Below are 24,869 nucleotides of genomic sequence, written 5' to 3'. Positions count from 1 at the left end.
AGGCACACACCACCACGCCCAGCTAATTTTCCATTTTTAGCAGAGGTGGGGTTTCTCCATATTTCTCAGGCTGGCCTTGAACTCCCAGGCTCAAGAGATCTGCCTGCCTCAGCCTCCCAAAGTGCTGGGATTACAGGCATGAGCCACCGCACCTGGCCTTGGCCCCTCTTTCAGTATATTTTTTGGTGTTGAATTTAAAAGTGAAAGACAGGAAGACAAGAAGTTTTTTTATTTTCATCAATATAGAGACTGGTAAAGAACTCATCTTTAATAAGTCGAACACATGCAGAGTATTTCCTAGTTTATTGTAACAGATGTGAGATGACAATAGAGAACACCCTTGAAATAATGACAGAGTGCTAAAATATATTTGCTGGTAAAATTCTTGATTTGTTTCTCTATGAAATATCCAGGAACCAGAGGGAATGCTGCTGGAAGCTCACAGACAGGTGATGCACTTGGAAAGGCTTTGGCATCTGTGAGTATTGATTTTACACATTCTACTGAATGAATTTTACACTGCTGAATACAGTGAATAGATTTTGTAGGTGATAAGTATCTAAAGAGTGTAGATGTAACAGAATCAATTTCATTACACATTTAGAGTTATTCTCGGTTTGTATTGTTATGTACCCTTAAATGCTATGCCTATGGTACAGCAAATGCTGGGAAGGGGTAAAAGAAGTCATCTCAAGCACGAACTGCCAAGAATAATCATTAAATCTATTTCTTTTAAATACATAGTTAGTAAGTGGCCCATTAATATAAGTCAGGTGGAACCACGAAAGATAACTCAGTATTCTGATCCAGAGAATGAAGTGCCTTTATAAGGAGCTTTTCCAAGATCAAAAGCATTTTATGTACTGCATTTTTTTTTTTTAAAGGTCAACTGCACCTAATTTACTCAAGGGATAGGAAATGAGAGCCTTCTCCGCAAAAAAGCCAGATTCTTTGAAGAATCATGCTAAAATGAGTAAAACTGATTTGAAGGACTCCAATAGTATTTTCTTGAGCAACTAGTTCACATACATCACATCAGAACATTAATGACAAAGCAGTGATTATATTTTAATATCTGATTCTTAAAACATTAAAATCTCTTCTTTCAGAATGCCAAAACTAGAAGGGAGAGCATTTTTCATTAAATCTACAACAGATTCAAATCTAATTATTAAAAAGGGGTACTTGTGCTTTGCACTTCCTAAAATTTCACTTTAGATGATTTTTTTTCTTGTTTTCTGAGCAGTATGTCTCTTATAATTCCCACAGAATTGTCTTTTATTTTCTATGAAGTGCAGTTAACTTGCAGATACATTCGTTGCCATTCATGGAGAAGGCAGAGCACTTTTAATACCTGAGTAGTAGGAAGCAACTGTTGAATATTTAAGGAGATAAACCTCTTTGTATATTGTTTCTATAAATAAATTTTTCTCTACAGCTGAATACTAGCTTCTTGGCAAATGAAGCCAAGTCAGACTCATCTACTACATAGTAGAGATGAAGCACACACAAAATGGAGCTCAGTGAATGTTGAATTCTGTCTTGGATCATATAATAATAATAGTAATGATAATAACAAAACCCACAAAATTTATCAGCTATAATTTGAATGCTTACTAGGTGCTAGGCCCTATACTAAGCATTTACATGCCCTGTTTCATTTAATCCTCAAAGCCCTGTAAGGTTGGCATTGTTATCCCCACGTTACAGATGAGGAACTACGGTTTAAAAGGTTAAGTAACTTGAGCTCAGAAAGATTAAGCAGCTTGCCCTAGGGGAATCATAAGCTAGCATGGATAAAGCCCATATATATTAGAACCCTGATCAGACCCGCTTCAGACTCTGCTCCTAACCACTGCTCCATACATCCAGAAAGTGCAGTGCTATGGTAATTTTCTTACAGTGTGTTGATGAGAATGAAAGAAAATTATCTCACCCTTTTCTCAACTTACTGTCACCTGATGAAAATGACCTATTTAGGAAGAAAATTTTATTCTATACTAAATCTGAGAGGTCCCCAGGTATTTGATTGGCTTGCCATATTCCTTCTCCTGATTCTGGAAGAATCTAGTAACTGATATTTCACATGTAACAGGACAAATAACATTTGAACTTTCAGTGCTAAATAATTTTTTAAAATGTAAGCTGCATTTTGGGGGCTTTTTTTCTCAAAGGTCGTTTGTTTATTTTATTAAAGAAAAACTTCTATCAGAGAACCTCGGCATATAGGCAGGCAAGAATTTGTGATGTTCTCAGTGGCCCTTCAAGTTCATTTTGTTAACCTTCACATCCTTGAGTATCTTCCCGTATTATAAACAGCATACTAGCCAAACCAAAATGGCATTTGGAAAAGAAAACCCAAATTCACTGTGAATGGAATCCAGTGAAGAAATGTTTAATCTAGTTAGTGGGTGGGCTTTGGTTGTCATGGAAACTCAGCTCTGTCATCCTGTGTTGTTACTAGGCAGGAGCAGCCAGGTCATTCCATAAATCATTTCTGTCATAGCTGACGGTGATGCATTCCATCTGCTCCATCACTGCATGCCATAGTCTGCACATTTCAAATCCCTTCCTTCAATCCATCTGCTTCCCCACTTCCCCGCCGGACACCTCCCCAAATACATTCTTTTTCCAACTTTCCTTACAGATGCACATTCACTTTAATATATGTTTAGTGCACTCAGAATGTACTGAAAAAGAAAAACATTACATTATCTGGGGATAGGAAGGATTAGAAGAGATGAGGAGAAGGAACTTAATGAGGATTACATTTGAGAGTCTGACATGCATATCATAATTTTATGTCAGGTATTATAGATCTTTTGAAAAGGTGACTCTGACTATTTTGAAATTTTAAGTTCTTTAGAATGTGATGCTTTTAATATAGCATCTGGTTTTAGACGGAGAACACTATGCTATTGTCATTAAAAAGTAATTCTATTTCCCCAATTGTCTGATATATGTCTTAAAAGATCTTTCATATTGTGAAACATCAGAGGGTACAACCTTTGTTCTTCAGTTTAGGTATTAAAGAGCACACAGAATACTGTGTGATTAAACATGTAAGGCCAGATAATGCATTTGCAAAGGTTCCTTTATTTTACGTTTAAGCCTGGATAATTGTAGTCTTAATCTCAGGATAGCAAGAAAGAGAATTGTACATGAAAGTATTTACACAAAGTTCCCAAAGCCCTGTGGATTATGCATTAGTTTAGATAAAAAAAAAAGAAAGAAAGAAAGAAAAACTAGGGTAGATAGAAGGAAAGGAAAATCTGGGTATTCGTGCCATTTCTAATGTGTTTCCCTGAACGTTTGCCAGACAATAACCCTTTAAGATTGTGCCCGTGGAGAGTTATATAGAGGAAGAAACATCTGGTTTATTTCAGTGCCTAATACCATATCAAAACACTTGGTCTTTAATTTAGAGGAGATCAAACAAGAAGACTGTTTAACTTTGTTGATTATATCAGACTTCTTTGTGATAATTTATGTTTTGATTTCTACCTCAGAGCAAGGGAAAAAGTGAGAGAGAGAGTGTGTGTGTGTGTGTGTATGTATGTGTGTATTAATCTGGATAAATGGTCAGTAGTCTCTAACAAAAGAAAAGAAAATTCAGGGAAGTTGATGTTTAAAAGTAATTCATGAAATAACTTTCTTTGTTCCTTAGACTCAATAACATTAGCATAATAAAGATTAACTGAAATGTGCACTGTAGTGTTTAAAAAATTGGGCTCACAGTTCCGGGGTTGGGCTTGGTAGCAGTCCATTGTTTCTTTTTTGTCTAAAGCCCTTTTCATTAGCCTCTGGCTTATTGGCACCCTGCTGATTGGAATAGACCATGACTGATAGGAGGAGGAGTCTCATTTGTTGGAGTAAAATGAGGCATATTACCGTTTAAGCCTGGCAGAAGGTATTGGGAGTTACTCATTATTGGTCATTTAACAGTATGAGGACCATGGACTGCATGCAGAATGAGTGCTTACTTTGTTTAGACTCTAGACTCTAAATCAATCTTTACCCCCATTTTTTTAAGTAACTGATTTTTTTTATTCTTTTTATTCTTACCTTCAAACATCAGTGTAGGAGTTCTTTTAAGGCCAGGAAGTATGAAAAGAAATGTATTCCTGATTTAGAATACTCTGCCAAATAAAGCCTGTGTTTAGAACTTTTAAAGTAGCACAATTTCTATAGAATAAGTATGATTTGTTTGTGATTTGATAATAAAATAAACTCTCACATACAAAGCTTAGTGAAATGACCTGTGATCCAATAGGCTGTGTTATCATACTTTTCAAATGTATTGCTCCTCCTCTCCCACCATACACATTCTTTTTATGAAAGTAAAAGTGATTTTTAAAAAAGACCTGTAACTTACAGGGCTATCTGTAAATTTAGGAAAAGTATTGATAACAATTCTGTCTGTCATCACTTTAACTGACAGAGTAGAACCAGTGACTGTGATGGATGAGTGGAAAAGTTGGCTTTTATTGTACAACTGGAGAAGCTGCTTTTGGAAAAAATACCAGAAATGGCTTATTTTTATACTTGATATGTTTTTGGTGCTGCTTCTCCCGTTTAGACAGTGATTTTTTTTTTTTTTTAAGTTTATACCAATTTTACATACAGCATTGGGGCATTTCACTAAGTCATTTAAAGATAGTGTTCTTATATGACTCTAAACTATTACTTTCTTTCCTTGATATAAAGGAGCTTTCACCAGTTGTTGACATGGTTAGGGATTGTTTTAAGTGTAAGGACAGAGTTTTCAAGGAAAATCGGGATTGGTAGTCCATTTCTACCCTCAAAAGCCCATGCCTACCTAACAGTGTGATATGGACAGCTTAGTACATCAACACTAATTCCCAGAAATAGTGAAACCTCACCATATGATTATTCTCAAAGCTTATGCTGTAAAACTGATTTGAAATTAAGTCATATTTATAACAAGCTCTTTTGCCCTTGGTATTTCTGTTGCTGACCCACATTGTATAAATACCAAGATAAATACTACCATTTATTGAGTCCTGCTTTTTATCAGTTAGTATTATAGGAAATTTCAATTGTAGTTTAATCGCTCAAGTTAAAAATACATACATTGGGCACCTGCTTGTACAAGATACTGGCATATAGTAATGGATTCAGTGTTGACCAATATAAGTTTCCTGTCTTCAAAGAGCTTGTAGTCAAGGAGAGAAGACAGATACACAAATAATGATAATGTATAACACAGTGTGAAGTAAAAGAGCAAAGAGAAGTTCAGACTATTTTCTAAGAGTATAAGGAAGGTGAAAATGTTTAAATGGGGAAGTGACATTGGAACTGAGCTTTCATAAGTAGAATTCCATCTGTGAGAGGTTAAGAAACAAGCGTTCTGAAAGGAGGACAAGCTGTGTTTAGAAAATGAAAAAATATTTTGTTTGCATAATAGGATATGTAGGTTAAAAGTAGATTATAAGGGCTGGGAGGCTGAGGCAGTGGAATCACCTGAGGTTGGGAGTTTGAGACCAGCCTGACCAACATGGAGAAACCCCATCTCTACTAAAAATACAAAATAATCCTGGCATGGTGGTGCATGCCTGTAATCCCAGCTACTCGGGAGGCTGAGGCAGGAGAATCACTTGAACCCAGGAGGCAGAGGTTGCGGTGAGCTGAGATCGCACCATTGCATTCCAGCCTGGGCAACAAGAGCGAAACTCTGTCTCAAAAAAAAAAAAAAAAAAAAAAAACACACAAAAATTAACTGGGTGTGGTGGCACACGCCTATGTAATCCCAGCTACTTGGAAGACTGAGGCAGTAGAATCACTTGAACCTGGGAGACGGAGGTTGCAGTGAGCCGAGATCATGCTACTGCACTCCAGCCTGGGCGACAGAGCAAGACTCCGTCTCAAAAAAAAAAAAAAAAAAAAGTTTTTGAGTACATTTGAGTAGTTCAGGGCAATTATGTATAGGATGGAAAGAGAGGGAAGTAACTAGAAATAATAAACACTTAAGTAGTCCAGCCACAAGTTTGAGTAAAAATTTAAAGTGGTGTCATGGCAGTGATTATGACATGTGCCTGTCCCAGAAACATTAGAGAATCGTGGATATTGGTGTCTCCAGAGGGCAGAGTAGAGTGGTAGAGGAAAAGAGGAGAGAGTACTTATGGTAACCATAAGCATGGTGCTGCTAACCTAAGTAGAAGAAAAGAGATGGGAAGGATGGGAAGCTTGGGGTAGTAATATAAAATTTGGGTTTGGACATAACTGAGCTTGAGATGAAAAAAAGAGCATGTCCAGATAGAAAAGTCTAGCAACCAGTGTGACAAGAGAGGTATCAATTTAGGAGTCATTCACCTGGATGTGATAGTTGATATTTGACAAAGATTACTATTACCAAGAGATAAAGCACAGGTAAATGAAAGAAAACTGAGACTAGAACTCTGGGGAATCATACATTAAGGGAAATGGAAGAGTGAAATAGATGGACCCTAGGGACCTTATCAAATACAAGGACTGAAAAGAATCACTTAAATGGAAATTCCTAGCAAGGATTATGCTTTTCATTCTTAATGACAACTGTATATCTATACATTGAACCCTCACCATTTATCTGCACCCTTGTGGAATCTGAGGCTACATTAATAAGACAAATTCCTGGGTTCTTCTGGGTCTTATATTTTACCATGGGAAAGGAAAAAAACAGCTAACAAACAAATGTAGATGATTAGAAATACAGTGTAAGCACTATGAAGAATACAAAAGCAGGAGCATGTGACAGAAAATGCTGCTTCATGAGTTGGGCTAGTTTATAATAATCACAGTTTTGCATAGAACTGAAAATTTCTCACTCATCCATCCACCATCAGTGTTATCAACCTTTCCTTCCCTTTACAAAATTGTAGTCAAGACATATTTCATAAAGATGAGCATCAGTTGCTCATAAATGGTATAATTAATTGAATTTTGAACATAAGAAATGGTGGTTTACAGTGGTAAAGAGGTATGTTGAGGGCCAGGTGCAATGGCTCACACCTGTAATCCCAGCACTTTGGGAGGCCAAAGCAGGCAGATCGCTTCAGCCTAGGAGTTCAAGACCAGCCTGGGCAACATAGCAGAACCCCATCTCTACAAAAAATACAAAAATGTTTGGTGTGGTTGGGGGGCTTATAGTCCCAGCTCCTTGGGAAGTCAAGGTGGAAGGATTGCTTGAGCCCAGGAAGTTGAGGCTGCAGTGAGCCATGATTACACCACTGCACTCCAGCCTGGGTGACAGAGTAAGACCCTGTCTCAAAAAAAAAGAAAGAAAAGGAAAAGGTACGTTGAAACATGTTTTGTTTTTGTTGAAGTTTGATAACCTTCCCTAATTTACTTATGTGGTTGAAATAAATCAATGCAGGTGTGCAAAGCCACTAAGAACAAAAATGTACCTTTCTAAGCTAATTTTCCACATGTCCTATGAATGTTTTAAAAGGTAACAACTTAAAAACCAATAATACTGATTTGTTTTTTCTTTTTTCATATGGTGTCTTACTCTGTCACCCAAGCTGGAGTGCAGTGGCTCGATCTCAGCTCACTGCAACCTCCGCCTCCCGGATTCAAGCGATTCTCCTGCCTCAGATCCCACGAGTAGCTGGGATTATAGTTGCCCACCACACCCGACTAATTTTTATATGTTTAGTAAAGACAGGGTTTCACCATGTTGGCCAGGCTGGTCTCAAACTCCTGACCTCAGGTGATCCGCCCACCTCAGCCAGCCTCCCAAAGTGCTGGGATTATAGGCATGAGCCACTGTGCCCAGCCTAAAATTGATCTTATACTATCTCTCTGTTACTAGATCCTCCCAAAGTGTTTTGAACTCTTTTCCATAGCTTTACTTTTCCAAAATAGCTTTTTCAATAGAGTATTACAGTGTCTAGATCCTGACTATTTGAGATAGTTGATGTATAAAGGCATTTACAATTATAAGTTACTAACATCATACAAACTGGCATATTTTATTTGAAGTGGATATATTAATTTGTAGTTGAAGGAAGGGAGACTTTGGGCTGCTTACAATTTGAAAGCCTGTTACCTTTTTAAAAAATGAAATTTGGCCAGTCGTGGTGGTTCACACCTGTAATCCCAGCACTGTGGAAGACTGAGGTGGGTGGATCCCCTGAGGTCAGGAGTTGAAAAAAAAAAAAAAATGAAATTTGTCAATTGTGACTTGCAGAGTTTTGTTGTATATGAACCTGTCCCAGTATCTGACTTTATCAAATGTTGAAAGAACATTATGCTTTCTTTAAAAACAATGTTGAAATTCCTTGTATGCTGTAAATTGGGTGTCTTTAAATTCATTAGAGGTCTAAGTTTATTCAAAGCAAGGTCATTTCTACTGGATGACTTTTTGCACTCAGATGACTTTTTGCACTCGCAAGTAGTTTTCCTTTTTAAAATGGTCAGGAGTTCAAGACCAGCCTGTCCAACATGGCAAAATATCTCATCTCTACTAAAAATACAAAATTTAGCCGGGCGTGGTGGCACACACCTATAGTCCCAGCTACTGGGAGGCTGAGTGGCGAAAATCACTTGAACCTGGTAGGTGGAGGTTGCAACACTGCACTCCAACCTGGGTAACAGAGTGAGGCTCCATCTCAGGAAAAAAAAAAAAAAAATGAAATTTGTCAATTGTGACTTGCAGAGTTTTGTTGTATATGAACCTGTCGCAGTCTCTGACTTTATCAAATGTTGACAGAACATTATGCTTTCTTTAAAAACAATGTTGAAATTCCTTGTATGCTGTAAATTGGGTGTCTTTAAATTCATTAGAGGTCTAAGTTTATTCCAAGCAAGGTCATTTCTACTGGATGACTTTTTGCACTCAGATGACTTTTTGCACTCGCAAGTAGTTTTCCTTTTTAAAATATTTGACCACAATTTATCCGTATAAGTTGTTTTCTCTGCCCTAAGTGCCGAGATAATGAAAATGATCATTATGCCTATTAAAAGAATAGGATTGTCCAAGAAGAGATCTTAGGGATGGGCCTTTGGTGGCTGGATTAAGGGGACTTTTAAAGTGTTTACTATTGTTGCCAGGCACCATGGCTCACGCCTGTAATCCCAGCATTTTGGGAGGCCAAAGTGGGTGGATCACCTGAGGTCAGGAGTTGAAGACCAACCTGACCAACATGACGAAAACCCATCTCTACTAAAAAAAAGTTAGCTGGGCATGGTGGTGCGCACTCGTAGTCTGAGCTACTAGGGAAGCTGAGACAAGAGAGTCGCTTAAAGCTGGGGCGGGACGGAGGTTGCTTTAAGCCAAGATCGCGCCACTGCACTCCAGCCTGGGTGACAGAGTGAGACTTCATCTCAAAAAAAGTGTTCACTGTTGAATTAGATAAACTTGAATTAATCTCTGTCACCATTTATTTTTGGCAATATGAAATATAAAGTATTGCAACAAAACTTTAAGCCAGAATACCTAAATTTATGCATCCTGATAATTTATCCTCTTCAAAGTAGACCTATTGGGATTTGAAGTCCACAAATCATCTTGGAAACAATTTTTGAAGGATATCAGGATTTTTTCCACTTTCTTCAAGGGTGACAAAATATCTTCTGAGAATAAGTTTAGTGTTTTACAACACTCAATCATTTGGAGCTAAAATTGGCAAAAATGTGGTTGATCAAACTGAGTAACTTTTTAAATGAGAGATAAGGGGTAACCATTAAAAAGATTATTTTCTTTGTTCAGCTTTTAAACTGTCCTTAAAGACCATTCTAAAAGATAGTATTAATAGTTTTCTGAGGTGACTATTTTTAAAGATACCACTTACTTAGATAACATATTCCAGAAAGATTGTCAGATTTGTTAACTTTGTAGATACTGCTCATTTTTCTGTTCTAACAAATACTTTGTTATTTTCAGCTGGAAAAATAAATACTTATGATCTATTTTATTCCTCTCATACTAGAATATATATACTTTTTAATCTGTTTTTTAAACTGCGGATTCTGTATGATGAAACAGTCTAAAACTTGATGAGAAATTTTTTCACTCTGAAGTCTTAGGGGTGACAACTAGATTATAAAAATAACTCCATGGGAATGGATTCGTGTATGTGCTGTTGTCACTTATTGATACATGTATATTTCTTGTTTTCTGGTTAGATTTATTCTCCTGACCATACCAGCAGTAGTTTTCCATCAAATCCATCAACACCAGTTGGATCACCTTCACCTCTCACAGGTAGGCTTGTGTTTTATCTAACTACTTCTAACGTGTGGGTCTACTTGGAAATATTTCTAGTTTATTTCTCAACAAACTTTAATAAAAATTTGTAAAAAATCATTTAGATTTTGACTATAAGAAAGCATGTTAAAGAGAGCCTTCCTCTTGAATTCATTTTGGAGAATATTGAAATATTTGCTAATTTTGAATTATTTATTAATATCTTCCCTGATTCTTAATGTAATTTGTGATCATTTCTAAGAACAGTAGTTACAACAGGATAAAAATAAGACCAGGCAATTGGAATTAAGATAAAATATGGAGAAAGAATGAAATCAAAAATTTTTCTAAAGTAATTTTTTTAGAGACAGGGTCTTACTCTGTTGCCCTGGCTGGAGTGTAGTGGTATGGTCTCGGCCCAATGCAGCCTCCAACTCCTGGGCTCAAATGATCCTTCCAGCTCAGCCTCCTGAGTAACTGGGACTACAGGTGTATGCCACCATGCCAAGCTAATTTTTTTTACTTTATGTAGAGACTGGGTCTCATTATGTTGGCCAGCCTAGTCTTGAACTCCTAAGCTCAAGCATCCTTCCACCTTGGCCCCCCAAAATGCTGGGATTACAGGTGTCAGCCACCATACCCACCCCCCAAAAAAAATTGTTTTTATAAGATAGTATGTAAAATAAACAAGATTAGTTTATTTAAAAATACATGTAACTTCTTCCTTGTTCTCCACACTTTCCATGTACAGCAGGTAAGATTCAAAGATGAATAACTACTTCTGCTAGATAGTCTGTTTTTATTTTTAGGTCAGCTAAGTTATTTCACATAGATAAAATTCTTGGGAATGATATAGTTTTTCTGCTAAGGAAAGAACTCTCTGTGAAGGTGGATGAATATTGTTAGTGAAGATAAGTGGTTTACATTTGTTTTTGTTTTGTTTTGTTTGAGACCGAATCTCACTCTGTTGCCCAGGCTGAAGTGCAGTGGCGTAATCTCGGCTTCTTGCCACCTCCACCTCCTGGGGTCAAGGGATTTCCTGCCTCCAGCTTCCCAAGTAGCTGCGATTATAGGCACCCACCACCACACCCGGCTAATTTTTGTATTTTTTTGTAGCGATGGAGATTCACCATGTTGGCCAGGCATGTCTCGAACTCCTGACCTCAAGTGATCCACCTGCTTCATCCTTCTCCCAAAGTGCTGGGATTACAGGCGTGACCTACTGCGCGTGGCCCACATTTTTTTTTTCCTTAATATTTTTCACATTAGTTTAGACAAGTTCTAAATACTATCCTACATTATATATTTGTTGAGACGTGATTGATGTTATTGTAAACAAGATTTTTTTATTTCTTAGGAATAAATATATAAAAATGTTTAATATCTTTTAAGCTATAATTTTAAAACTTAAACTATATTTTTCTGAGCAGTGTTTGGAAAAAAGCCTTGCTGAAGAAAAAATATATTAGATTGTTTTGAGGAAAAGGCATTAGGCAACTGGATAAAGTTATCATATTCCTCCAGCAACAGTTGAGGGAACAATTCTGTTTTCCTAATCAAGCCATTAGTTAAGTCCATGCAGTTTTGGGTTTTGTTATTGTTGTTAAGCCTTTTTGCATAGGCCATCACCTATGCTTTGTGTATTAGCCTTGTGGCTCTACTAAGAAGCATTCCGGTTTGGGGATGATGAACTGCTGGCAGCTGCTTTCAGCTATTAGCAGGTTCTGCCACTCTCCCAGACACCAGGGCTTCAGCTGTCTAGTAAAAGTTAAACAGCTGTTCCTCACATAGACAAGACTATGAAAGACCCATTGACTTAAAGTTGTTGTTTAGCAGAGCTGAAATTACAGGAAGAATGATGTAACTCTAACCCTACTCACCCTGTTTGCACAGTTTTACTAAAATTATCAATGTCATTTTTGTCACAGCTTGTTTCACTTTCTCATCTGAGGTATCTGTATCAGCATTCCCACTACCTCTCCTTGTCTGTCTAATAAGATAGCTGCCAAAGTATCATTTGGTTTTAATGAACACTGAGTAGGAAGGTAGGCCATGGCAGAGCTCAGCATCTATGAAGGGTCATCAGTCAAGTGCAGAATCCAAGATTTAGACATTTTCCAAAAACCTAGTGGTCACAAGTAAAATCTCACATTTCCTCCTTCATCTTTATTTGATATTTTGTGGGTGATGCTCTCTTTTTCTCTTTAATTCAGGTTATTAATGAAAATCTGGACTGTTGAATTATGTAATGAAGGCTTCTTTTTCAATTCAGCAGTCATAATCAAAGAAAAATACTTTCACATACTTGTGTTGAAACAGCAAATCAAAGACTGATTTTAGGCAGGTCCGTCTCTCCTGTCTCCTGTATCTATGGTTGTTACCTAAACACACATACACCCCTGCCCACCCATAGCAGGGCAGAGATGAGATAGAAAGAAGAAAGGAAAGCACTGTGTGATAAAATATTCACTGTCAAAGGGAGAAGGAAAAGAATAGAGCAAACCAGAGCTCCTATATAAATATGTGGACATCATTTTGCATCTTATGTGGCAATGGCCTATTATCTAGAATAAAAAAATTCTACCCACTGTGTGGGTGGAATTCTCCACACTTGCCCTATTCCTTATGCTTTTGAGCATCAGTTAGACTTAGCACAAGTCTTTTAAAGATAGATACACATGTGCAGAGCCACATAAGCAGCTTCTAAGGTTATCATTCTTTAAATCCCCAGTGTTTTCCTTGGAAACTTTTCAGGTCAAGAGCATACATTTCTACATAGAGAATGCTTAGGAGGAAAGTTCTGAGATATTGTATCAGTTAGGATGCTTTAGGCTAAAATGAAAAGAAACTCTTGTCTCAGCTAGACTGAACAGTAAGAGGATTTATTATCTTGTGTGGTGAGGTCCTGGCCCCCTATGTCAGGGCTCATGCTCTGCTTTGCAGTTCTTCCTCAGGCGGGTAGAAAGACAGTGGTTCAAGGTGGTACTACATGCAGACGTAACAATCTCCAATAGATGAAAAAAGGACCATCTCTCTCTTTTTTTTTTGAAGTTAAAAATTCCCTAATTTTTTATTCCCGGTACCACTACCACAATTTACAGGACAACATGACTGATGTAGTGAAAAGAAAAAGGCAAAACTACAACAGATAAAAGACCTCAGGAATATACATCTTATTGACACTACTTTGAATTAGTCAGTAGCTGCACTTTTTGCAAACTGGCTATGACAGTCCCGAACAAGAAGGATGTCCTGTTTAAGCTGCAGTAACTTTTCTGACTATGGATCATTGTTCCTTCTGTGGCAGATTTTTACAGTTCCTCTAATGCATTTGGGACAACTGTCTCAACGTAACCTACAGCTTTCCTGACAACTCCTCGTTCTCTCTGCTGCTAAGAACTGTAGCCCTTTTCTGCTGTTTTTAGAACGTTGTGCTACCATATCCACCACTTTCACCACCATAGGGAATGCCTGAGCTTCTTCCACCAAAACTGCCCCCTTTCATGGGTTCATAGTTTGATTGCTGCTGTTCACTGTAATTCCCAAAATCATTATAGTTCCCACCACCACCATAGTTACCACCGTCAAAGTTTGCTCCGTCACTCCACCACCACCACCATATCCTTGGTCCATCACCATCATAGCCCCCTCTACTACTATAACCAGGACTACCAACATAGTTGTCACCATCACCTCCAAATCCATTATATCCACCATCACCTCCTCCATAACTACCTCTGCTGCCACCACCTTCACCACCATAGCCTTCTCTTCCACCAAAGTTTCCACCACAGCCAAAATTACCTCCACCACCTCCAAAGTTTCCTCCATAATAAAATTGCCAGATCTACCTCTATGACCTCTTTGTCATCCAGCAGACTTCATCTCTTGTTTAGAAAGGACCTTTTTTACTTCACAGTTATGCCCATTAATAGTGTGGTGGTATTTCTGAACAACAGTTTTATCAACTGTATCATGATCATCAAAAGTTAATAAAGCAAATCCTCTCTTTTTTCCGCTCTGCCTGTCTTCCATAACGTATGCGGTTTCAATCTTGCCATACTTCTCAAAGTAGTCTCTCAAATTATATTCTTCTGTTTCTTCTTTAATACGACCAACAAAAGTTTTCTTCACTGTTAGATGGGCACCAGACTTTACAGAATCCTCTGTAGAAGCTGCTCTCTTTGGTTCCACTACACACCCATCAGCCTTGTGTGGTCTAGCACACCTTGCTGCCTCCACCTCTTCAACACAAGAATAAGTCACAAAACCAAAGCCCCTGGAACGTTTTGTTTGGGGTCTCATTACCACACAATCTGTGAGTGTGCCCCATTTCTCAAAATGTCTCTTAAACTATCATGTGTAGTTTCAAAGCTCAGACCACCATAAAAAGTTTTCTCAAAAGCTCTGGTTCCTTTGAATCATGGCCGTCCTCCCCCACCACCCACCCCCACAGTGGTGGCAATGGCCGGAGGACTGGGGGCCACCAGGCAGCAGTTTTACCTTCATTTTGAGACCAGATGACTGGACTCGCCTCTTCCAACTCAAGTTCAGTATCCCATCTATTTCTTTTAAGAGTCTTTTAAAAATTATTACAAGGATCCTTTTCCAGAAGCCTCTTAAACAGATTTCCCCTTATGTCTTATTGGCCAGCACTGGGCCTAATGCAGTTACTTGCAACAGAAATGGTGCCACCATGTTTATGTTAGCATCTGGATTTATCCCTAGGGCTAAGAACAGAATTGCTCTCTCCTGGTTCCTATAAGGAAAGGACAGACCCATCTCCCACACCCCTTGTGAACAAAATCAGTGCTCTCGCCACAAGATAGAAGAGACAAATGGCTTTGTTTACTACAGTTATTTAGGAAAAGATGAGCATTTGCAGTAAGAGAATAAGTTTACTAAGGGAGCTTGGAAGGCAAACAAGCAAAGTCTTCCTTTGCCTTTCATTACCTCCTTCTGGAATATAAGTGAATAAAAGTTCAATAATTGTAGTACTCAATAGTAATCTTCAGAGCATTCACAGAAAAAAGTAAAAAGGAGAGAAAGAGAAATTCTAATCAATTCTACTAACTGATGAGCTACTTATTTTTATTACCTGTCAGACTGCCTGATGTTAAGTCAGTTACCTGACTTCAGCATGCTTTAACAAAGTGCGTTACACTAGAACAGGCCAACCTGTAATAAAAACAAAATACGTTTAAGTGTATCTAAATTTTTTCCCAGTTTAATGAGTTACACATTGAAGATAGACCTTTGTACAGTTTTTTAATAACACCAAAAGTTATCTAGATGGTTTATTACCCGAGTAATTTAGTGTGCACATCTGATTCCTCAATATTAAGCTAGTGAAGAATCACAAAAACTGCATGTTTTGCAAAAGCGGATGCATGCTGACAATTCTGAGGCATTTGAACATAAAACTTGTGTTAATGTTGCACACAAAGTAATTTGATGATCAGGCTCCTATTACAGGGGACTTACAGAAGGAGTAGAGCAAAATGATTGAAAAGTAAAATATTACCAACATTGAGATAAATTCTTTTTTAATAATTAAAGGTATTTTTCAAAATCGATTATGATTAAACTGGTCATCTAAAATTCATAATTCTGCATCAGTGCTTAGAAAGAAGTAATGCACTGAAATTAGCAGTAAGGTGTTGGCTGGTTGTTTTTATATATTTTTCATATAGTCAGTTACTGAGATTTTCTGGTTGATCAGTTCAGCCTTTTAATTATAAAATTAGCCCACAAGTTTTTGAAGCAATGAGCCATTTTAGATTGTCCATAATTTGTTTGTAGTTGATTTATGATTACATTTGTATGTCTAGCAAGAAGCCTTTAATGGTACTCAAAATAATTTGTTTATAATCTGCTTGTAAGTAAAAAAAAAAATTGTTAACTGAAGTGCATATTTTTTCTCACAATTTTAGTATTTAAAGTGTATTTATGTAATGATAACAGTATGCATATAATTGTGAAATTTAATCAGGTTATGAAGAATCTGTATCCAACTTTTCATCTTGCAAAATGTATATAAATGATGAATACAGTTACTACATTGTTTCATAAATAGTCTTGTTCAGCTAAAATGAACTATAATAGTTCTAATTTACCTCAAGTTTTTCTAAGACAACAAATAAATTGTAGTGTCACATTAGCTTCCTAAATATGGCAAATTGACCTGCAATAAAAGGTTCTAGAGTGAGACAAATTAAATCTTCAACTTCCAACTTTGATTTCTAATATAATTCAAATTGTCACTGAAGCTTTTATTAAGAACAAAAATATATATTTAATTAAATAGTCTTTATTCTGTAAATGACTTATTTTCAGATGCACAATCATGAAATAATGAAGATTTTGATCAGTTGTTTTTGTCTTTTTGCTTTTAAAGGTGTTTTCACAAGACCGTTAAAACATTGCCTTCTCTTTAACATATGGATGAATTTTTTTTATGCTTTTCTTTTTATTCTTTATACTCTGAACTTGTATCTTGTCTTTTTTTCTATCTTTATGTTTTAAATTAGATTTCTACTTTTCTAACATCAAGGGATAAACAGCATCTTACAGAAATTTTTATAATATTTTCCTAGTTAATGTATTTGGTATAAACTATTTTGGGAAATTTTTAAACAGATGACCCCAAGATCATTTACAATCATGGGAAATTTATTCATCTGTGTATTGCTAAAGGCACTATCAGTTAATATTACCCCTTGGTAAGGTAGTTTGTCCTTACGTTAATTTATGTATACCCTTTGATTCAGAAATGATACTTATCTTCAAGACATCCTTTCCCCTGGGGTAAAAAACTCAGAGTAATGTTTACTTATATCACTCTTCATAGTAGTCGAGTGATAACAACCAAAATGTCTAGCAGTGAAACAATAGTGGCTAAGCAAATTAGGTGTAGAAGCCAGGCACAATGGCTCGTGCCAGTAGTTCCACCACTTTGTGAGCTGAGGCGGGTGGATCACTTAAGGTCAGGAGTTCGAGACCAGCCTGGCTAACATGGTGAAACCTCGTCTCTACTGAAAATACAAAAATTAGCTTGGTGTGGTGGTGTGTGCCTGTAATCCCAGCTACTTGGGAGGCTGAGGCAGGAGAATCGCTTGAACCTGGATGGTAGAGGTTGCAGTGAGTCAAGATGGCACCAGTGCACTACATCCCAGGCAACAGACCGAGATGCCATCTCAAAAAAAAAGAAAAAGGCCAGGCGCGGTGGCTCAAGCCTATAATTCCAGCACTTTGGGAGGCCAAGACGGGCGGATAACGAGGTCAGGAGATCGAGACCATCCTGGCTAACACGGTGAAACCCCGTCTCTACTAAAAAATACAAAAAAAAAACTAGCTGGGCGAGGTGGCGGGCGCCTGTAGTCCCAGCTACTCGGGAGGCTGAGGCAGGAGAATGGCGTAAACCCGGGAGGCGGAGCTTGCAGTGAGCCAAGATCTGGCCACTGCACTCTAGCCTGGGTGACAGAGCAAGACTCTGTCTTAAAAAAAAAAAAAATAGAATAGCCAGCATGGTGGCACACGCTTGTAATCCCAGCTACTCGGGAGGCAGAGGCAAGAGAATCACTTGAACTCAGGAGGTAGAGGTTGCAGTGAGCCAAGATCGTGCCGCTGCACTCCAGCCTGAGCGACAGTGAGACTCCATCTCAAAAAAACAAAACAAACAAACAAAAAAAGTGTAGAGGATAAGGGGAATATTAATGTAGTCATTAATAGTATTATCAAAATTTCTGTATAATGCTAGAGGAAGGGGGACAGAATTTTAAAAGTGTGTACATTGTAAGTGCATTTTCTCAAGATACATAGGCATGTGGACTAAGTCTAAAGAATGTGCAAACATAAAGGTAGCTGTATTTTAAATTACAAGGTTGTTTTTTTTTTTTTTTCTGTTTTCTTAGCTCCCTACATTTTTTTTATTAATAATGAAAGATTTTAAAAAATGTATTGGGCTTATAAGTAGCCAACACTGTGCTGAAGGCCGAACAAAAATATTCATGTAAATTTATTTAGTTATTCAATATCTTTACCCTTTCCTTCACAACATTATCAAGATCACTGAGTTAACCCAGGTGTGTGGGTACTTTTGGGTTTTAACAGGTACCAGTCAGTGGCCCAGACCTGGAGGGCAAGCACCTTCATCCCCAAGCTATGAAAATTCACTCCACTCCCTGGTAAGAGCCTCTTATGCACCAATGTTATCTGATAGCTTAGAGTTTGTTTGTTTTTAGTAAATCTGGCATAACAGTAAAGAAACAGTAGGCTAGCATTGCACACGAATTCTTTGCTAACAAATGGCTGATTCAGTTGAACAATATAAGACACATTGGGTATGCCTTTTGCCATCTGTTCTCTGGGACATCAGGCTTCTGGTGTCAGGACAGCTGATGTTAAGATTTTGTTATGAGGATTTTTGTTTCTTTGACAAATCTAGGGCTTAATCATTCTATACTTCTATGTCTACATATAAAGGGAAGCTTTTTTAACAAAGACAAGTAAAAGCAAGAGAATTTAATCCAGCAATGCAAAATTTTTACCCTTTTGTATTTTACGCTTTCTCATAATACTGTGTGTGGTTTATTACATTTCCATTAAAATTTTTAAGTGAATACCAGTGTTTTTTGTCATGAAAGTGTTATATGCCATGTTTTCTTATGGAAAAAAAAAGTGTATTGTGCAAATCATACAAGCAAAACATTATTTAACAAGGCAGTAAAGGAACCTTCTAGATACTTGAGCGTGAAGAATTTGTGGGAGAATGTTGACTACTGTTGCTTTTGTATACTTGTATTTGTAACCCAGAATTACACGGTATAATAAAAACAAAATAAGGATGATTTGATGGAATGCTAAGTCATGCTCTCATTCGTAATTCCAGGTTGCAAAGAGAAACATTCTTTTTCTGTGACTAACAGAACATTTTAAATTGAAGGAACGTTTGCTTCTCATGTATTTTGCAAGCAATTATAAGCAATGTGTGCTGTTTAGATGCTAACCTCGTAACTTCCCTGTTGAACCCCAGCCTTTTCATATCTTAATAAAATAGATCTCGCACGTCTTGGCGTTAACTTTACTAACATGTTATGCTGACATGCATATCAGCTATTTCCTCATCTCTTTTGGAGATAATCTTAACCTGTGCTTTGCCTCCTGTTCTGTCTTGACTTTGCCAGAAAAATCGAGTTGAGCAGCAACTTCACGAGCATTTGCAAGATGCAATGTCCTTCTTAAAGGATGTCTGTGAGGTACTATTTCTTTTAGATGGTGCCTTTTTTGTGTTTCAATTAATTATACTTCCCATTATTCATTTAAAATCTTTAAGTTGTACAGACTCCAGTCTTTAAAAATCAAACAATTGACTATTTCAGTTTTTATCATAGTATGTAGGAATACTTTTGTCTCTTATGTTGTTGAAAGTGATCCTTTTTAAAACAGCTCTACTGGCATGTGCTTTTGATTTTTTTAATTCTAATATGTTTGTGTATGGGGCACGTGTGTATCCACACACAGACAATACCATTTATTTAGTTTTGTCAAAGAACATATCTGGATGTGTTCACCATATAAGATACATATGCTTTATATACTTAAGACAAAATTGAAACTTAAACTTACTGGATTTGAGGTCCCTTCCCCAAATTGCCATCATTCAAAGATCAGTATTAAAACATAGGTTGTACTTTTTGGTTTTTTTGTTTTTGTTTTTTTTAGCAACTCTTATTGAGAAATGACATAGTATCCTTCATCTTTTGTAGAGGCTAAAAGAAATAACCTCATGGTAGTTTGGTAAATTCATTTTATAAAGCAGTGATTTGTTTCTGAAGCTTTGAAAATTTAGTATAATCTACAGACAGATAGCCTTTTTTTGCTGTTGATTTATAGTTCAGGTGGTTGCTTTTGAAGCTACTTGATACTGCATTTCACTTGCTATCTTCCACATATCACATAGTAGGAAACATAGCAGTTAATGAATCTGACAGATGCCAGCAATAACCTCCATGTTTTTTTTTTAATCCATACAGCAGTCTCGAATGGAGGATCGTTTAGACAGACTGGATGATGCAATCCATGTGCTGCGGAACCATGCTGTGGGACCTTCCACCAGTTTGCCTGCTGGTCACAGTGATATACACAGTTTATTGGGACCATCCCATAATGCACCAATTGGAAGCCTCAATTCAAACTATGGAGGATCAAGCCTTGTTGCAAGCAGTCGATCAACTTCAATGGTAAAATTGTGCTCATCTTTTTTGTAGTAAATCCTAAAGATTCTTGTCCTAAATGTCTTTAATGAAATCTTTGGGAAGAGGATCTTTCCGAAAGGAAGGTAAAGACTGACTTTTCAGAATTTTCTTTGCTGTCTTTGGCAGTAAAGTATTGGCTAAGTATTAGTCCATAAAATCTTCTTGTGACCTTGTGCAAAAAGCAGAAGCTTTCTACAAAGATCATTTTTAGCTTAAACCTGGATTTTTTTCCAGATGTGTAATAATTGGCACTGCAGTTTTTGCCTTGAAATAGTGCATAGGAAATCTGAATAGCAAGAGTTGTGGTCTAGAAAAGTTGTTTATTGTAATTTAGAACCAGCCTTCAGTGGTAGAAAGAATGTGAAACTGTAATTTATACAGGTCCAAATTTAAACTTTATTCCCAAACTTGTTGGGGGAGGTAGTTTTAAGAATGGCTGTAATTTCAGTAATAAATAAAGGAAACAATTTTAGATTAACCCACAAAGAGAATTTTTAAGAACTCAGTCCATCTTTTAAAAAAAATGATAATTTTTTAGAGGGGATGTTCATTCTACAGCCATACACATCAAAAATTCTGTGTTTACCATCTTACATTATTTTTTATCCAAATTATCTTTTAAAGAAATGGAGTTCTTTTTGAACCTGATATTTTAAACTTACGCCATGTATTTGCATGTTTGTGGCATGATTTTTAAGGTTCATTGCATGCTATGAAATGTTCTTGTACGAAGCAGATTTTTAGCTGTAAACCATGTGATGAAGGCTAAAACCTACCTATCGTCAAAATAATTATGTGCCCCAAATGCTGAAGGCTTGTATTCTGTAAGATAGGATTGGTTCCAGATTTTCACACTCACATATCATACACATACATATATACTCATTTTTGAGCCTCTGAAGTTAAACATCACTCAAGGCTGCCTATTTTCTGAGAACTGTATTTTCAGCAGCATGGGTAACATTAAATGCCTGTTTTGTGTTCCTTTTTTTTTTTAATGTCACGAAATCTTGAAAATCAGTCTCCTTTTAAAGTACTTTTTATTGCTATTGGTAAGCTAATATGTGTCAAAACATATGTAAGTTATTAAACTAGTAAAATGGGGAAATGTCACATGGCTCGCACCTGTAATCCCAGCACTTTGGGAGGCCAAGGCGGGAGGATTGCTTGGAGTTCCAAGACTAGCCTGGGCAACAAAGTAAGACCCCCATCTCTACAAAAAATAAAAAAAAGTTAGCCTGGCACAGAGGCATGCACCTGTGGTCCCAGCTACATGGAAGGCTTAGGTGGGAGGATCTCTTGATCCCAGGAGGTCAAGGCTGCAGTGAGCCATGTTCGTGCTACTGCACTCCAGCCTTGCCAATAGAGCGAGACCCTGTCTCACCAAAAAAAAAAAAAAAAAAAAGAAAGAAAGAAAAAAATATGAGAGGGTATTGTTATCATTGTTGGTAATAGTAATGAAATGATTTTATGGTGTAATTAAAGGAATTTGTTACAAATATGAACACAGAATATTAATAATTTGTTGAAATACTGTTTATCCTTATTTAGAAGCATGACTTCAAAATCCGTATTCTTGAATTTTAAGTTAGTCTCAGCAGCAATATTTGCAGTTCTGATTCCTTACCTCTTAATGATTTTTTAATTATTCACTTTTACTAGCTTACTGCTCCTATTCCAACTTATCAGCTACAGTATTTAATATACATCTGGCTCCTCCCAGTTGGAGTTTGCATAAAATGGAACTTCTGTTTTGAGAAAATTGGTTTTTTACCAATTTCAGATATTCCATAATAGGAAGGGAGACTTATCAAAATCTAGTCCTCCAAAGCCATCTAAAAACCTAGTGCATTTTAGTAGGACTGTTCAAGGGAAAAATTCTTTCATTGGATGGCACCCTAAACCTTATAACTAAGAAAGTAGCTCCCACTGTATGCTGAAGGAATGTACTGCCCACTTCAGAACAACAACAGAAGGTCTGGCAGAGATAGGTTTTTTGTTTGTTTGTTTTTTGAGATGGAGTCTCGCTCTGTCGCCCAGGCTGGAGTGCAATGGCGTGATCTCGGCTCACTACAACCTCTGCCTCCCAGATTCAAGTGATTCTCCTGCCTCAGCCTCCTGAATAGCTGGGATTATAGGCACCCGCCACGACATCCAGCTAATTTTTCTATTTTGAGTAGAGATGAGGTTTCACCACATTGACCAGGCTGGTCTTGAACTTCTGACCTTGTGATCCACCCACCTTGGCCTCCCAAAGTGCTGGGATTACATGCATGAGCCACTGCACCCAGCCAGAGATATTCTTAAAAAGAAAAAAATCTCAAAGTAGTCTAGAAAAAAATGGTCTCCTGAGACGTGAGGTGAGTCTGGCTTAGTCTGAGCTGCAACATTAGTGCCACAGCAACTAGCCCAAGCTGTTGTTCAGTGTGTCTGTCACAGCCTTCTTCAGTCCTTATCACCTCAGCGGGTACAGAGCTGTGGAAAATCTGCCAGAAATCATCTGCTATCTTCATCTCATCCAGACACAATCAGTAATACTTTTAGCAGTGGAGATAAGATGTACCTGCCAGGCTTAGCCTCAAAATATAAAGTTATTAGCTGACAAAATCTGACACTGTTAGGTGAGTCAGTGTTCATCTCCTGTCCTTCTGAAGTAAGCCTTTTAGCTTTTGAGTCCTCAGTTCTCAGCTTCAGCAAAAAGACCAAAGGATGGAATGCAAGGAAGATTAGTCTGCCACTGACTATCCCCTCAGAGTCGTAGGCATCTTATTGAGGAAGACTGTCTTATCGTGGTGGTTCTTTTCCATGTCTGAGGACTTCCATTAGTACTGCTGGGATCCCTTTGTTTACATGCTCAGCACCCACCTGTATGGCATCAACTCTTCATATTCTTGCAGAGTGTGTGATTTTGCGGGCACGTTTTTGTAACTCTTGCCAACTGTCTCCAAGAGTTAATCTCCAGCTTTTATTTTCCCCTCATCACAACCATACATCCTCCTAACTGATCATGACTAAGAAATAATGTGGTTTTACATTCTGGAAACAATTCCCCACCCTCCCGCCCCACCTTGTTTTTGGTCTCTTATAACTTTCCAGAAGTTTGTCTATCTTTTTCTGCATTAGCATAAGTTAAAAAGAAGAAAATCTCAAAGTAGTCTAGAAAAACTGGTCTCCTGAGACGTGAGGTGAGTCTGGCTTAGTCTGAGCTGCAACATTAGTGCCACACCAACTAGCCCAAGCTGTTGTTCAGTGTGTTTTAGGCTCCTAATAATGGAGGCTACGTGGCCAAACTTACAAAGTGATCACGGAAACATTTGTTGATCAGCAATTTTGTACCACTGTACAGAATTCATGAGGTCAGCTGCTTTCAAAAACATTTGCTTTTCATTATTCTATTTGTTTATTGCAGAGAATAGAATTATTCTGATAAATGTAGATATTTTAACGACCTCCACAGAACATTCAGATGACATTTTTGTTATAATGGAACTTTATCCTAATGGGCAGAATCCTAATTGTAGGGTTTAAATATATCACTTTTCCCCCTAGCATTTAGAAAAGGGTTCAATATGCTTTTTCTATAAAGGGCCAGAGAGTAAATATTTTCAGCTTTGTAGGCTATGTAGTCTCTGTCACAACTACTTAACTCTGACGATATAATATGAAAGCAGCTATAGACAATATGAAAACAGATGGGCATGGATATATTCCAATAAAATTTTATTTACAAAAACAAGCTCCTTTATTTACAAAAACACAGGTCAAGATTTGGCTACAGGTCAGACCTTGGGAATTCCTGATTTATAACATAAATTGGCATCCCAGCAGATATAATGGGGCTAGCATGTTTTTCTTTTTCTTGGAGCCTATAACATTTGGCTTATGTTAATGAGTAGTTTGAGAGTTTTGTTGAAATAATTGTAATACTTGAGGCGAGCCCAAGACACACTGATAGTGGAAGAGTAAGAGTTGATGGCAGGATAAAAGTGGTACAGGCCAGGCATGGTAGTTCACACCTGTAATCTCAGCACTTTGGGAGGCCAAGCTGGGTGGATTGCTAGAAGCAGGAGTTTGAAACCAACCTGGACAACAAAGTGAGAACCTGTATCTACAAAAAAAAATTTTAATTAAGTGAGCATGGTGCCATACACCAGTGGTCCCAGCTACTCAGAAGGAGGCTGAGGCAAGAGGATTGCTTGAGCTCAGAAGTTTGAGGCTGTAGTGAGCTATGATCGTGCCACTGCACTTGAGCCTGGACAACAGAGTGAGACCCTGTCTGTTAAAATATATATATATTTATATACATTTATTTATATGTATAATATATATTTAGATAGATTAGATAGATAGATGGATGGATGGATGGATGGATGGATGGATAGATAGATAGATAGATAGATAGATAGATAGATAGATAGATAGAT

The 24,869-nt window shown here is 37.4% G+C and overlaps 1 protein-coding gene across 7 annotated transcripts in view; it reads left to right on the top strand.

Annotated features, from left to right (window-relative positions):
* Positions 1–24,869, top strand: part of TCF12 (transcription factor 12) — a 423,136-nt gene that overhangs the window by 365,784 nt on the left and 32,483 nt on the right. For 4 of the 7 annotated variants that reach the window (XM_023228651.2, XM_023228649.2, XM_023228654.2 and 1 more), the window contains 5 exons: positions 414–478; positions 10,129–10,207; positions 18,302–18,375; positions 19,375–19,446; positions 20,224–20,430. In XM_023228651.2, the coding sequence (XP_023084419.1) occupies positions 414–478; positions 10,129–10,207; positions 18,302–18,375; positions 19,375–19,446; positions 20,224–20,430 (497 nt within the window). The remainder of the gene's footprint in view (positions 1–413; positions 479–10,128; positions 10,208–18,301; positions 18,376–19,374; positions 19,447–20,223; positions 20,431–24,869) is intronic. The other 3 variants (XM_023228653.2, XM_023228652.2, XM_023228656.2) reach the window with 1 other exon arrangement.

This window comes from Piliocolobus tephrosceles, chromosome 6 (genome assembly GCF_002776525.5).
Source record: "Piliocolobus tephrosceles isolate RC106 chromosome 6, ASM277652v3, whole genome shotgun sequence".
In the NCBI taxonomy this organism is placed as follows: Eukaryota; Metazoa; Chordata; class Mammalia; order Primates; family Cercopithecidae; genus Piliocolobus; species Piliocolobus tephrosceles.
This window is presented reverse-complemented; position numbering and strand designations above follow the sequence as displayed.